The sequence below is a fragment of the Cotesia glomerata genome, linkage group LG3 (genome assembly GCF_020080835.1).
Source record: "Cotesia glomerata isolate CgM1 linkage group LG3, MPM_Cglom_v2.3, whole genome shotgun sequence".
Classification (NCBI taxonomy): domain Eukaryota; kingdom Metazoa; phylum Arthropoda; class Insecta; order Hymenoptera; family Braconidae; genus Cotesia; species Cotesia glomerata.
Genome location: NC_058160.1, coordinates 4,199,357 through 4,214,514, shown reverse-complemented (window position 1 = coordinate 4,214,514; position 15,158 = coordinate 4,199,357). Strand labels below are relative to the sequence as shown.

Here is a 15,158-nt window from a genome sequence, read left to right as displayed (position 1 = left end):
CTCTAGGTCATGCAGCTATCATCCCACACAATTTCCACCACCTACCACCCTTTTTTCTCAGCATCACTTACTTTGCGCAGCTGCTTGCCAACCCTCTACATTAAAGCATACATGTATTGTGTCTTTCTACTCGAGATGCAAACTTGATCTCACAGCTCGTGGGAAAATGAGGGTCACGATAGCTAAATCAATATTATGTGGTCATAATTATATCTGTCTATTTCGAGCCTATACTTCTCTTATCCCATTAAATTATTTTATTTTATTTAATAATTTAATTTAATTTAATTCAATTTAATTGGATAGAGTTTAATTTAATTTTTTTGATTTTTAGGAAGTTAATTTCTTCTATTACCAAGGTGATGGCAGTTTTTATTTATTTATTTCTTTTTATACAATCCAACAGCCAAAAGGACAATAACAGGGTCTTTAAATAAGTTAATACAAATTACAAAGTATAACTTAACTACACGGAAAAAAAAAAACTCGAAAAATTACAGTATAAAATGTAAAATCGGTCCCGTCGTTATCAAAACTAGAAAAATTACAGTTTGAAATAACATTTTTCTAAATTCAATTTTTTAATTTAATATTCAGAGCTTGCAATGTAAATATTACATTCTACAATGTAATTCTTATAAAATCTGTAATAATTACAATCTGAAACTGTAATTTTTCCAGTTTTCATCACGAAGTGCTACGTTGCATTATATACTGTAATTTTTCGAGTTTTTTTTTTCCGTGTACGTATTATTAATAACAACGTTAATTTTGTTTTTTCTTTTTTTGAAATTTTGAATTTTTTTTTTTTATTTCTTTCTTTTTAATTTTCTCCAGGCATCGCCAAATAAACCTTTCTGTGTATAATTTTCGAGCCAAAATTCTCAGATTTAATAATTTATGATTAATATCTTATAATTTAAAGTATGGACTGATTATTGTATAATGCCGATTGGCGTCAAATGAATAAATAAATAAATAAATTAATAACTTAAAACTAAGTGCGCTGTACTGGTAGCTTTTACAAAAGAGAAGTAATAAAACAATAAATAATAAGATATAAAGAAAATAATGGAATATTTAGAAATATTCCAAAAAATATAATATCATATTATAATTAATTATAATTATAATAATACTAAAGTTAGCCGACGTTTTTAATTTTTTTGATTTTTCTTCATTAATTAAATTAGAACAAAAAAATATTTTTTAAAAATTGCACTTACAGTTTTTCAAGTTTTCTACAAGTGACATTTTTAAAAAATTTTTTTTGTACCAATTTTTTTAATAAAAAAAATTTTTTTTAATTTTTAGATGCCGGCTAACTTAATTTTCATATAAATATAATAAATAAAAATTGACTGAAGATGTTTGACTAAAAATGAGAGGAATAGGATGCAAGTAAGACAAAATTTTTAGTTTTTACTCAAGTATTTCCGTAATTATGAAATATATAATAATGAAGTTAGACTTATGTAAAAACGCCCACTATCCGAAGAGAGTCTTTATTTAAAGACCTTGGCAAGTGCCAAAGGCCTTCAACCTAGTCTAAAAAACAACAATCCTATGAGAATATAATTCGTTAAAATTTTTCACTGTTGGCATCTGCTTTTATTTAAATCTAAATAATATTTTGGTTATCAAATAACTCAAAGTCCTTCACTTTGTTTTAAAATCATTATTTATTGTTGGTAAAAATTTATTATATTTATTTTTATTTATATATATAAGTTAGTTTTAATGATAAATTTTTTGTTAAATTTTTTTCAGGTGTATAAATTACTGATGAGCATTATTATGTAATATTTTTTCGGGCTTTGTTTTATTTATAAAAGTAAATTATCTGGCAAGGCTATGGATACTGAAAATTTATAACCGAGTTGATGTATCTTTGTAAGTTATTAGTCTTATTATTATTATTATTATTATTATTATTATTGTTTTTATTACTGCTATTGTTTATAAGAAGAATATTGTCAGGGGTATAGCCACGCGATCGATCAGCCGACCGTGTGTAAGACCGCGAGTAATGTTTGCATTACTTCGCGACTTTGCTTTTTGTTATTTAATATTCAAATATAATTAGATTTTATGTTATAAATATACTCTCCAAATTGATTTATAATAAGCGATTAATAATAAAAGAAGAAATATATTGATTTTAATGTTGTAGTTTATGAAGCTATGGATTATAAGTTACACTTTATTAACTATATTTTTACTAGCCGTTACCCGCCCGCTTCGCGTGGCGTACAATATACGTGTATTTGTATATCTATATTCACAAATATAGGTATACAAATACATAGAGTGATCATATAATGGTACATGATCATCTATTAGGGCTTTTACCTTATATAAAAATTTTTAATTTTTTTTATATTTAATGCCTTCTTATTATCCTTTAGGAATTGAATTTTATAATTTTTTAATTAACGCCCACGCAAGGATTTGTGAGGGTGGCATTTCATAAAATTCATTCTTTACAGCTCAAAAACTCCAAAAAAATCAATCTGGCCAAGTTTCAATCCTTTAGCTGCTATAGATTAAAAGGTACAATTTCTTTTAATTTTACGCCCACGCACGGACATGTGGGGGTAGAATTTAATGAAATTTATTCTTAACAGCTCAAAAACGCCAAAAAAGCATTCTGGCCATGTTTCAAAGTATTAATAGCTATAGATTGAAATTTACGAATTTTTTCTTAATTTGACGCCCACGCACGGGCACGCCAGGGGGTGGAATGTCACAGAATTCGTTTTTAAAAATTTCTAAATGTAATTTGAAACATTCTGACCAAGTTTTGAACTATTAAAAGCCATAATTGAAAAATATGAATTTTTTTCGTGAACACCCCCGCAACCCCCCTTGTGGGTGGAATTTCGTGAAATCCGTTCTTAGCTGACCTCTACTTGGCAAAAGGAATATTCCTGCCAAATTTCAAGTCTCTAGGTCTTATAGTTCCAGAGATATCGTGATAAGTGACTATCTATATCTATAGAAAGTCTCCTATATATATATATATATATATATATATATATAGATGAGGCTCTAAAACTATTTTAAGTTATTATTTATGAATTACAACAATAATTATTTATAAATAAATTATTTTATAGTTTCAATTTATAGAATTGTTTATAAGATTTTAAAATTATTAAATACAATGTAACATTTTGAAGAAAAAAATGATAAATGATTAATTATAAGTAAAATTAAATTTATTTAAAGAAGAAATAAAATTGCAAATTGTTATTATTATAAACTATAAGTAACTTTTATAAATTTTACAACAAAAATAAATCTAAAGTTACCAGTAGAAGATAAAATACAATCACTTGTAGATACTAGATCAGCCGCTGCTGGATTTCACATGAAAATTTTGTTATCGACTGTCCAATAGCTAAACAATTGTTTAAAAGTGATCTAAAATTATTTTTTTAATACAAATAACATTAATTATAATGCAGGTTAATTAAAAAAATTAATACAGCGAGAGAGATCAATAATTAATGAAGAAATAATACAAAAAACGGTGTCAATTTTTCAGGCACGTGACAAAGAATGTATAAAGCGACGAAAGGTATAATTTTAATCAACAATAAGTAATTTAAAAACCTCCAGAGTGTAATTTTCTAGTCGACAACTATTTTCAATGTTTATTTTTTAAAACTGTCAGCTATTTCATGGATTATTATGTCTAAGACGCGTGGCGACACGTGACTTTACCACAGATCAATTTGTCACTGCTCTTATTTTAAACTAGTCTTCCTATACGTCATCGAGTACAATTATTGGAGTATGTGTGTGAATTAAAAAATTTATTATCTGAAATTTAAATAGAACTTTTAGCTCAAGATCTCCGACCCGAGTAATATAAAGTAACACAACAGAGAAAATTGAGCATGGGAGGAGCCGAGACTATGGATTTTCTGAGGATCAGGTGCAGACACATCTGCAAAATTCCAGCACCATTTATGCGCCAGGAACACTTTTATCGATTTAAAACACAGCAAAGTATGTTTAATTGTTTGAAATGTTTAATTAATACTTTTTTGTATTATTTTCAGGAAATTAATTAGAAGAAATAGTGAAGAAATAACAAGAATTTTACTTTTCTTCATGTTTAAGTTTTCTGTACTAATAGAATTTAAAATTTGATTGATGGAAAATTTATAAAGAAAAATTGAGGCCTAAATGGCGGCTTTGGGAAAAATAGTAGGCGTGTTATCTGTAATCACGCATGTTGATTCTCAATTGGTGGTCTCGACATAAAGTTAAATTCGAGGGTGTGGCTTGTTTGAGGGTGGAAACTACCCTTAACCGCGCAGAGTCTCTCTCGCCCCATGGACCAGCGTTAATTCTTATCAGATATCTTATACTTGTTCTCTTGTGTACTTGACAATTTACACAAGTGTAATTGCTGAAAAATAAAAAATTGTTTTAGTTTTGTAAATTTAAAGAATAAATAAACTAACAAAATACATTTTTAAAAATTATAAATTATTTTGGAATACTCATATTTTTTTTATGCAAATAATTAGACTGTAAAAAAAAATATCTATTTTGATAGATTATAAAAAATATTTACGGAATTGTAATTGTGTGATAGTGTAATAGTCATAAATAAGAAATATTGTCGCCCTGGAACTATTAAATGGAATATTATAGTAAGTACACGCATCGAATACATACAAATGGCTAGTTTAACATAAAAATTGCCAAAATATTTTCCCGCAGTGTTTACAACTCTTATAAATTTTTAAATTATCTTAAATAACTGATGACTTTTGTACGGAGATATGAAAACGTCGATTTTACACTGATTTTAAGGGTCGAAGCCAAGGGGATATTTTGAGATTTATTTCTGTGCTTTTTATACAAATAAATAATAATAAAAAACTAAAAAACGCTTTAATAAAATAGTAAACTAAAAAGTATAATGAGTTTAGAATAAGAAGAATGATTAACAAAAAAATTAATTTTCTTGTAAAAAAGCGTAAGGTGCTTTTTAAGATATTTTAATAATGACTTAACTTTTACCAATAGTCAATAAAATATTTATAAAAATTTGCATCAAGCACCCCGAGCTTTTTTACGATAAACTTAATTTTTTTGTTAATCACTCAATTCTTATTTTAAACCCATTAAAAATTATTTTCTACTTTTTAGTTTGCTTTTTTATTAAACCTTTTTTTTTTAACTTTTTTAAACAACTATTTATTTTCTACTTTTTAGTTCGATTGGCCGTCAAAGCGTATATTTTACTTTTTCAAGCAATAATTTTTAAAAATTGTAAAACGTAGGAAACGTCCCTGGTTGATCCTGCCCTTAGTCATATGCTTGTCTCAAAGATTAAGCTCTGAATGCGTTAGTACACGCCTTAGTACTTGGCGCATCAAGACACTGTCGTGTCTTCGGATATAAAAAACCGGAAATCCTGAAGATCCTGATCAGGATCGGGACAAACTTATTAAATTATTGTATTGTCATCGGTCCTTGATAAGTGTGCAAAGTTTTAATTTAATCCGACGTTTTGGTGGCCGGAAATCGAGTTAACGATTCCGTTACATACATAGATACAGGAAGAACTAATAAAACCGCGTTAAAAATATAAACTAGATAACAATAAAATAAAATAAAAGTACAATGAAAAATAGATAATTAATTATCTAAATATTTGGCAATTCTTATGGGAAAAAAAGCAAAGGGGTAAACTATTGATCCGTATAATTAAATCACAACCCTATTTTACCGAATAAAGACAAATATTGAGACAAATAAAATTTTCCAGAGAAAAATAAATGAATAACTACAATATTTACAATAATAACTATAAAATGGAGCGTGAAGCATTGCACCCAATAACGACCTGTTGTAATTTAAGCCAGTCTCGCGGTCGTAGGTTTGTAATTTTGATAAAAGAAAATTTTAAATTTCGGGTAATAAAAAATAAATTTTTGCAGAGAAAGAGAAAATTCAATGAACGTAAGCCACAGCGGCTCTAACGGGATGAACTCAACGGGGTCATTGAGCACACTTTCGAGAGAAGAGCGCCGTCGGCGTAGGAGAGCTACTCAAAAATATCGAACTGCACACGCAACTCGGTAATGATTTTGATTTAATAATAAATAAATATTGTGATATTTATTGAGAAAAACTTAACTAGGGAGCGAGTAAGAGTAGAAGCATTCAACTTAGCATTTGCTGAACTGAGAAAACTGCTACCGACTTTGCCGCCCGACAAAAAGCTGTCCAAGATTGAGATTCTTAGGCTGGCTATTTGTTACATCGCGTACCTAAACCACGTACTAGAAGCGTAAATAAGTGTAATTATTTAAATTTTATATTTAATTGACCAGTTTAATAAAGTAATAAGTTTATCTGGGAATAATTAACCAGTTTTATTTATAATTAATTGATTTAAAGCGATCTAGCGGGCATCTGTTCCCCAAAAAACGGGATCGGCGATTCCCTCAGGGTTACTTTAAGCTCACAACTTTTTTCCTTTATGTTGTATTGCATCTACGTTAAGTGAAAAAGAATGAGATTACGGAGGCCAACTTCACGGATCGTCGCCCCTTCTGGCCCCATCAATTCTTTCCCTGTTGTATAGTGTTATATTGTAGTTTCCTAATTCACGAGTACTCCACGATTTAACGTTCCATCGGACCTTAGAGTAATCCAATAAAGATACATCTCAATCCATCAAACTAAATATCTTTTTTTATTGCTCAATTATTGATGATCATCCTCGCGTCTATTCTGTGTCAAATAGATTTTCAGCATATAATTGACAAAATTTAATTTTGCTATTCATTTATATTGTTTAATGGTTATCTTTATCGCTCAATTGGATTAGAATCACAAGGTAAGTCGTTATTGATCCAGCAAACTGAAAATATTTAATTGAATAATTGTTTTTTTTTTTAATGAACTTTAAAACATTCTTCGTCAGATTTATGTATAAAATTAATAATGAATTAAACTTAAATTTCTAAATTATTTAAAAAATTTTTTATGTACAATTTCATGAATTGATATTTGTAATTTATATTATTGAGAATAAGAAAAATTTTGTGTCCAGGGTAGTCATGATGAAATCGGTTTTTTTAGTTAAATTTAGTGTCATTATAAAGGTCTTGACTTGAATATGTGCCTTTTCAAGGTTTCATATCATTCTCACCAATAGTCAATTTATTATGATAAGTATTTAGGCTGCATTTAAAAATCTTCTATCTCTAGATACATGATTAAAAAATGACCTTGTATCTTGAGAACTATTGACATTTTTAAAGATATAAGCTCATCCCGATGTTACACTAATCAAGACCTTTCATTTGAGTACCCACATCAATTTGTTCATATATTTATATATATTATATATATGTATATATGAAAAATATATCAAAATGCATGTGGGTACTCAAATGAAAGCTCTTGATGAGTGTAACATCAGGATGATCTTATATCTTTAAAAACGTCAATAGTTAAGAAAATACAGTGCAATTTCACATAATTAAGAAACGACCTTGTATCTTGTGAACTATTGACAATTTTGAAGATATAAGCTCATCCTGATGTTACACTCATCAAGACCTTTCATTTAAATACCCACATCAATTTTTCATATATTTATTTATATATATATATATATATATATATATATATATATATATATATCAAAAATACATCAAAAATCCATGTGGGTACTCAAATGAAAGCTCTTGATGATTGTAACATCGGGATGAGCTTATATCTTTAAAAACGTCAATATTTAAGAAAATATAGTGCAATTTAACAAAAGTCATTATTTAATAAAGCAAAATTTTATTTATTTATAGTTTACAAGTCACGGCAGTCATATAGTGACTGCAAGATTACTAACAATTGACTAATTTGTAACCTAAAGTTTAATTCATTACTAAATAATAAAATATGTAATGTATTAGATGTAAAAATATTTTACATAATAATAATAATTCTAATACACTAAATATATCGACGGTACTTTGGTAAAACCACGTATCTTCTATGTATTTTAAATGAGAGATACGAGGTTTTACCAAAGTACCGTCGATGTGTGATTTATATGTATTTAAACTTTGTAAAACACTTGTGTGATAAAAATTAAAAACATTAATTTATATTTATTTAAATATTTCGAAATTTAGAATTATTTTATACTTACATTTCGTATTAATTTGTAACTGAGATTTATTAATCCGCAAGGTGTGAAGATTAATGGATTTTTAATAATTTGGATTGAAAATCGCTGAATTTCTTCACTGAAATCAGTGCCATATGATTTTATTTCAAGTTTATGAATTAGTTTACTGGTTCGCTTCCACTAAAAAATCATATTTATTATTAATTTTAAATTTTATTTAATTAATTTTATCGATTTTGATTAAAATACCTCACATATTGTTCCGGAACAGGTATAATTAATGAAGATAAATTTAAAACTACTGTGCAAAACCCAACTTGTAAAAATTATACCGTTGGATACTTTTTGAACAAATGTAATTTCTTCATTTACAGTTGAAGAATATAGATTGTAGAGCATTGTTGTGATCAATATAAACGACGAAAGTATTGTCATAATCAATTGACATCCAAATATTTCGGTGATATTATTACAAATATTTGTCAGTTCTAGATGCGCGTCTCTGAAGAAAAAAATTTATTTAGAAATAAATAAATGTAAACAATTTTATATTTTTATAAAACTTACTTGAGTATTTTAAAAACAACGAAAGAATGCTCCGGTGTCTTTTGACGAGTAAAATCATTGTTTACTTCTCTATTCAAGTTAATGACTGGTAAATTGTAACTATATATAATTCGGAACTTCAAAAGCGCTTCGTTAACAGATTTGAATCGAAGCTTCATGAGTAAAATTAATGAACAGAATGTAAAATCAATTAAAGCATTTACGTGAATTGGATGTTGGATGATAAATGCCATCATAATCTTCCTGAGAAAGCCTTTAATTTGAACAGTTGGTAATAAAGCTACGATGATGTTAAGTAAAAAAACGCTTATTATCCAAATGACGATTAGTTTCAATGAATAATTATAACTTTGTTGTCTGTTAACTGGAACACCCAAATATTCAAGACTTTTGTCTATTTTTGAACTTCTTTTATTGATTACACACGCTCTCTAAAAAAAAAAATGGTTAATACTTAATCTTTGTTATTAAGAGAATAAGCAAAATTTTGTGCGGCCATTAAATTAAATTTGGTATCGCTAGAAAAGTCTTGACCTGGGATTGTACCTTTTCAAGGTTTTATATTATTCTTATCAATAGTTAATTTATGATGATAAGTATTTAGGCTGCATTCGACAATGCTCTATCTCTAGAAACATAATTAAGAAATGACCTTGTATCTTGTGGACTATTGACATTTTTAAAGATATAAGCTCATCCCGATGTTAGACTCATCAAGACCTTTCATTTGAGTATCCACATCAATTTTTCATATATTTGTATATATTATATATATGTATATATGAAAAATATATCAAAACTGCATGTGAGTACTCAAATGAAAGGTCTCGATAAGTGTAACATCGGAATGAGCTTATATCTTTAAAAATGTCAATAGTTCACGTGATACAGGTCATTTGTTAATTATTGACATTTTCAAAGATATAAGCTCACCCCGATGTTACACGCATCGAGACCTTTCATTTGAGTACCAACATCATTTTTTCATATATTTAAATATATAATATATATGTATATATGAAAAATATATCAAAAATGCATGTGGGTACTCAAATGAAAGGTCTCGATGAGTGTAACATCAGGATGAGCTTATATCTTTAAAAATGTCAATAGTTCACTAGATTCAATGTCATTTCTTAATTATTGACATTTTTAAAGATATAAGCTCGCCCCGATGTTACACGCATCGAGACCTTTCATTTGAGTACCAACATCATTTTTTCATATATTTATATATATAATATATATGTATGTATGAAAAATATATAAAAAATGCATGTGGGTACTCAAATGAAAGCTCTTGATGAGTATAACATCGGGATGAGCTTATATCTTTAAAAACGTCAATAGTTAAAAAAGTACAGTGCAATTTAAGAAAAGTCATTATTTAATAAACCAAAATTTTATTTATTTATAATTCACAAGTCTCGGCAGTCACATAGTGACTGCAAGGTTGCTAATAGTAAATAATTAACAATGATTGATTAAATTATAAAAAAGGGTACTTACATTTCTATAAAATCGGCCGAAGAATATATTAACTACCAGTATTAAAAAATTAACTAAAACAACTAAAAAGTATATTCGAACATTATTGTTAAACGTGTGAACATTATAGCCGTACCACAATGCTATATAAGTTAAAATAGAGCCATAAATGCTTATAATGAAAATTAAATATAAAAATTTTTGGGCAAAATTAAAACCACTTGCAGAATATCTGATCATTTGGTGACCAAAAATCCAGTTGAATGTCAAAATCGGCAACAATGACTCGGTTAAATTCTTTGGCTTGTACTTAATTCCAAACATCGAGAAAATTTTTACTCCGTTGTAATGTTTAATGTGTGTAATATAATACCAGCAACTAAAAGCGGGCAATTCATTAGCGGTAATTATGATTTTATCTTATGTTCATGTACTTGATGCAACTAATTCATTAATAAATGTTCCCAGTAGATTATCAACTTTAGTAATTACTATTTTAACTTATAATGAAACTGCTATGCATATTATTCATGATATGTATGGTATGTTCAGTGTGATCTTCATTTTATTATTTATTATATGGATTTGGCGCCATTTGGATAAGAATAATTAGATATGTTGTTATTGTTCCAAAAAACTGTAAAAATATTTATTCTGATAAGAAGAAGAAGAAAGATGTTCAAGATTTTACTTACGTCTCGCACAAATGGGAAGCCCAGGTCGATAAATCCGCACGGGGAAAATTTTAATGGATTTTGTAACATTTGCAGAGAAAATTTTTGAATCGTCAAACAAAGGTCGGTGTCTTGAGACTTTGATTTTAAATTGTGAATTATTCTTCCAGTTTGACTCCACTATAAATAAGTTTTTGTATTAATATAAATATATTAAACGTATACAATATTTATATAGGACTTAGGAAGAAATTTTTTATTAAAAAGTTTGTAAATTACAATTATATTTGAATAGTTGGAAATTTTTATAAATTATGAAAGTTTAAAAATAATTTTTATTCTATATAAAATTTAAGGTGCTTTTTTCGAAATTATTTTGAAGAAATATCAATTTCTCTTGTCTGTTTATTTCCATTTATAATTTAGTATTTTGTCGATTTTCAAAATCAAAAATTAAGGGGACCCGGTGGTCTAGCAGCCTGAAATTTAAGCTATTTTAAAAATTTTATTTCTATATGAAGGGAATGACTAATGCTTTTAAATTTTTTTTTACAATTATTCTAAATTCGTTTTCAAAAAATATTTTTAACTACGCGCCATTTTGTCAAATATTTTTTTTTTATCATTCTAGTATCGACGATAACTATACTTATACACGTATGTACTAATTAAAAATCAGTCATATTTTTTAATTTCAGATCAGAGGGAGAGATCAATTTTCCTCCACCAGTCAGATCCATTTTTTTTTTGAAAGGGGGACTTCAGCGCCATTTTTCTAATTAAAAACAAAAATTTTTTTTTGTTTTGATTTTCATTTTTGCTTAATTGATAAGTAATAGAATAAGTGTAAAAAAATTTGAAAGAATTAGTCATTACCTTCACATAGAAATAAAATTTTTTAAAATAACTTAAATTTTAGGCTGCTAGACCACCGGGTCTCCTTAAGGATTTTTTTGTCTAGAATTACTTGAAATTTTTTAAAATTTAATGTTTTCATAAATTTTTTGATTGTTAAATTAATAACAACTTTGCTAGGACCTCTTTAAAAACTAGCCACAAAAATACACACCTCATGTACCGTTTTCGCAGCAATATAATTAATAAATTGAAAGTTAATAACGTTAACAATCATCCAGCTTGAAAGAATAAAACTTTCATAAATTTTGTCAGAATTAATTACTTTTGGGTCGCGAGCCGTCAGGTACAAGTCATAAGATAAGGATGTAATTAATACAAATGAAGAAACTATGGTCATTATCAACTGAACTCCGAATATGTGAGTGATTTTTTCACAAAGTGATGTCAACTCCAAGTGAATATTTCTAAAAATAATGTAAATAATTATCAATCGATCACACTGAGAAAAAAAAGTACTACTATTGAGAAAATTTTCTTGTCACAAGAATATATTTGATTCTTTTGATAAAATCAATAATTACAATAATATATCGATATTCTTATTAGCAAATTGTCTAACTCCATTTTAGAAAATCTTCCGGTTGAACGAAAACGCAGTTAGTTAAAAATTTATTATCACTTTAAAAAATCATTTAATATCTAATAAAGGTATAATATTTTGGTTTGGATCATTCAAATAATTTATAATTGGACTATTGTTACATCAAAATATTAAAAAATCAGCATCTACAAAATAAGGAGTTAGACCAATTGCTAATTAGACCGTCGATATTTGATTCTTTTGATAAAATTGATAATTTTCAAGAATATATTTTCTTGTCTCAAGAATTAATCGAATTATTTTTTGTTTCATTCAAGTGTACCTATTCGTTTGTTAATTTATCAAAATTAATGCCAATATTTTATTATCATGATAGATATTGATATTCTTTTGTCAAAAAACCAAAATTTATTTTAAACGATTCTTGAACCAAGAAGTTTTTTTTTGGACAATAATTTTTAACTTCCCGCTAAGAAAATCGGGAAGTTATTGTTTTCACCCCGTTTTGCAAAAATCGAGTTTTTATTAGATCTCGACGTTTGAAGGTCACAGGAAGCTTCCCTGACTATCCCCGCGAGGTTGTCACGGTGTCTGTATGTATGTATGTATGTATGTGTGTGTGTGTGTGTGTGTGTGTGTGTGTGTGTGTGAAAGTATGTGAACCGCTTATAACTTTTGAACGGCTTGACCGATTTCATCGCGGTTGGTGCCATTCGAAAGAACTTGACCAAACTTAGATTTTAAAAACTGTTTGGACCGATTCAGATCAATAGATTTTGAGAAATCTTAAAAAAACTGAAAAAAAAATTTTTTTCAAATGTGGTTTTTTTGGAATAACTTTTAAACGGCTTAAAGGTTCAATTCCAAAAACTAATCAGCTCTTAACCTCAAAAAACCACGTCGATTGCCACCAGTCCGGTCAAAATCGGTTGATTCATTCGAGAGATATCGAGAGAAATATCGTGAACGAAAGAAAACCGAAAAAAGTGTTTTTTCGGAATAACTCCAAAATTCTTAGCGCGATCAATTCAAAATTTGAGATTCTTTGTGAGGCTTGAAAAACTGCGTCGAATGCTTCTAACCGTGTAAAAATCGGTTTATTCATTCAAAAGTTATTGTGGTTTAAAAATTCAAAAAATAGTGTCTTATCAAATCTCTATCAGACTTTTGAGCTCGAAGAGCTTTAAAGCATAGGAAAGCAATCTCTTTGAGCTCGGAGAGCTCAAAATAACCCATAAATTGTATTTTTGAGCTCGAAGAGCTCAAAAACGTCATTAGTACAATTTTAAGCGCCTAAGTATGGAATTAGCGGGAAGTTGCAGGGATGGCCTTCAGGGTCAACCGTTTTCCTAATTTTTTTTTTCTCAGTGCAGACTAAATAATTTAATTGAATTTAAATCTTTTTATTCATACATATTACTAAATATTATGAACTTAATATACTGAAGTCATTAATAAAACAACTTACTTGAGTGTCTGAAGACTATGATTTAGCCGTCTTGAAGTTTGGTTCAAAATAATGCGATTCTCTGTTATTGATTCATTATTTTCAATTAATATTGAATCATTACTTTGCAGTGTTATAAATTTCCTAAGTGCCTTGTTGATCTTCCGAAACCTGAGCCGCATGTGTCGTATCAACATGCAAAACGTCAAGCTGAAAACGTAATTCATGTGAATCGGATGGTTCAACGCGAATATGGCAAAAGTATCAGCTACTGCATCGTCAGAAGAAACGCTCCAAAGAACAGTCATTAGATTAAGCAGCAACGCGGTAATTATGAAAATAATTGTCACAATAAATGAGTAAGTGAAAGTTTTTTGGCAATTTACTGCAACTCCCAAATCTTCGAGTTTTTTGTCGACTTTTAAACTTCTGTCATAAATCATCTGTGATTTCTATTAAAAAAAAAAATGATTAATTTAGTAAATAAAATTTTTAAAACTTATAGAAGAAAACACTGACCTTTTTGAAAAGCAATCCAAGAATTATGTTTATGCAAAATATCAAAAGGCTGACACCAGTGACGATCCAATACAAGTTTTCTTGATAACTCACTATCGTTTCACTTAAAAAGTACACCAGAGACAAGCTCCAAGAAACAGCGTAGACACATATTATAAATATAAAGTACGGAAATTTTTGCAAAAATATAAAATTCCTGTTAGGGTATTGGATTAATTGGTTACCAAATATCCAATTGCACAACAAAATTGGCAGCATTGATTCCGTCAGATTACTTGGTCTGAAGATTCTCTCGAACATTACACTGATACTGATGGACACGCTCTTTGGACGTATAACGCACGACTGTTACATTTTATTTAATACTCTTGCTTTTATATTTTTTTTTTATGATTATAATTCTATATATAACTGGAGTGGGCTATTCCATTAACTTATTCATTAGTGCTGACCTAAGCTAACAGTAAATAATTATCGTTCAATATTTCATTTTCAAATATATTTACACACAATATAATATTTAATAATAATAATGAATTAAATGCATTTTTTATTTTCAATGCAATGTGTAATTATTTTTAGACATTTAGTAATAGGTATTTTGTATGAAATTTATCAAGCTTGCGTTCCAGGTTTTGATCATTATTAATTCAGTGTTCACACGTGAAGTGTCGTACAAAATATTGCTTTTATTTTAAAGATATATTTTGTTAATTAAATTATTAATTTGATAAGAAAATATTTTTAGCATGTTAAAAAATTGATGACAGTTAAGTTAGCAGGCATTAGAGAATTTTTTAATTTTTTTTTAACAAACAAATTTGTTCCAAAAAA

At 27.9% G+C, this 15,158-nt stretch overlaps 2 protein-coding genes across 4 annotated transcripts; one reads left to right on the top strand and one right to left on the bottom strand.

Moving 5' to 3' along the window:
- Positions 1 to 4,523: 4,523 nt before the first annotated feature.
- On the top strand, positions 4,524 to 6,384 carry LOC123260816 (helix-loop-helix protein 1). Its single transcript, XM_044722174.1, has 4 exons — positions 4,524 to 4,670; positions 5,795 to 5,905; positions 5,967 to 6,107; positions 6,170 to 6,384. The coding sequence occupies exons 2-4, from the start codon at positions 5,805 to 5,807 to the stop codon at positions 6,321 to 6,323; spliced, it is 396 nt and encodes a 131-aa protein (XP_044578109.1). The 5' UTR covers positions 4,524 to 4,670; positions 5,795 to 5,804; the 3' UTR covers positions 6,324 to 6,384.
- On the bottom strand, positions 6,242 to 14,770 carry LOC123260780 (putative gustatory receptor 28b). 3 transcript variants are annotated; one of them, XM_044722116.1, is made up of 6 exons: positions 14,325 to 14,770; positions 13,827 to 14,257; positions 11,969 to 12,221; positions 10,921 to 11,079; positions 10,247 to 10,862; positions 9,022 to 9,168 (listed from the first exon to the last, which is right to left on the bottom strand). In XM_044722116.1, exons 1-5 carry the CDS (start codon positions 14,622 to 14,624, stop codon positions 10,794 to 10,796), a joined length of 1,212 nt encoding a protein of 403 aa, XP_044578051.1. In that variant the 5' UTR covers positions 14,625 to 14,770; the 3' UTR covers positions 9,022 to 9,168; positions 10,247 to 10,793. The 3 variants fall into 3 exon arrangements, with proteins under 3 accessions (XP_044578052.1, XP_044578053.1, XP_044578051.1); XM_044722117.1 differs by lacking the exons at positions 10,921 to 11,079; positions 11,969 to 12,221; positions 13,827 to 14,257; positions 14,325 to 14,770 and adding exons at positions 6,242 to 6,895; positions 8,192 to 8,350; positions 8,420 to 8,672 and having other exon boundaries at positions 8,738 to 9,168; positions 10,247 to 10,779; XM_044722118.1 differs by lacking the exons at positions 10,921 to 11,079; positions 11,969 to 12,221; positions 13,827 to 14,257; positions 14,325 to 14,770 and adding an exon at positions 8,406 to 8,672 and having other exon boundaries at positions 8,738 to 9,168; positions 10,247 to 10,779.
- Positions 14,771 to 15,158: the final 388 nt, after the last annotated feature.

Excerpts from the sequence above, each read along its gene's own strand:
- LOC123260780 (XM_044722116.1), bottom strand. The coding sequence starts at position 14,624 with ATGTTCGAGAGAATCTTCAGACCAAGTAATCTGACGGAATCAATGCTG. Across the intron at positions 12,222-13,826 it reads CATAGTCTTCAGACACTCAA|AAATATTCACTTGGAGTTGA; the intron begins GTAAGTTGTTTT and ends CATTATTTTTAG. Across the intron at positions 11,080-11,968 it reads CTGCGAAAACGGTACATGAG|TGGAGTCAAACTGGAAGAAT; the intron begins GTGTGTATTTTT and ends ACTTATTTATAG.
- LOC123260816 (XM_044722174.1), top strand. The coding sequence starts at position 5,805 with ATGAATAACTACAATATTTACAATAATAACTATAAAATGGAGCGTGAA. Across the intron at positions 5,906-5,966 it reads AGCCAGTCTCGCGGTCGTAG|AGAAAGAGAAAATTCAATGA; the intron begins GTTTGTAATTTT and ends AAATTTTTGCAG. Across the intron at positions 6,108-6,169 it reads CGAACTGCACACGCAACTCG|GGAGCGAGTAAGAGTAGAAG; the intron begins GTAATGATTTTG and ends AAACTTAACTAG.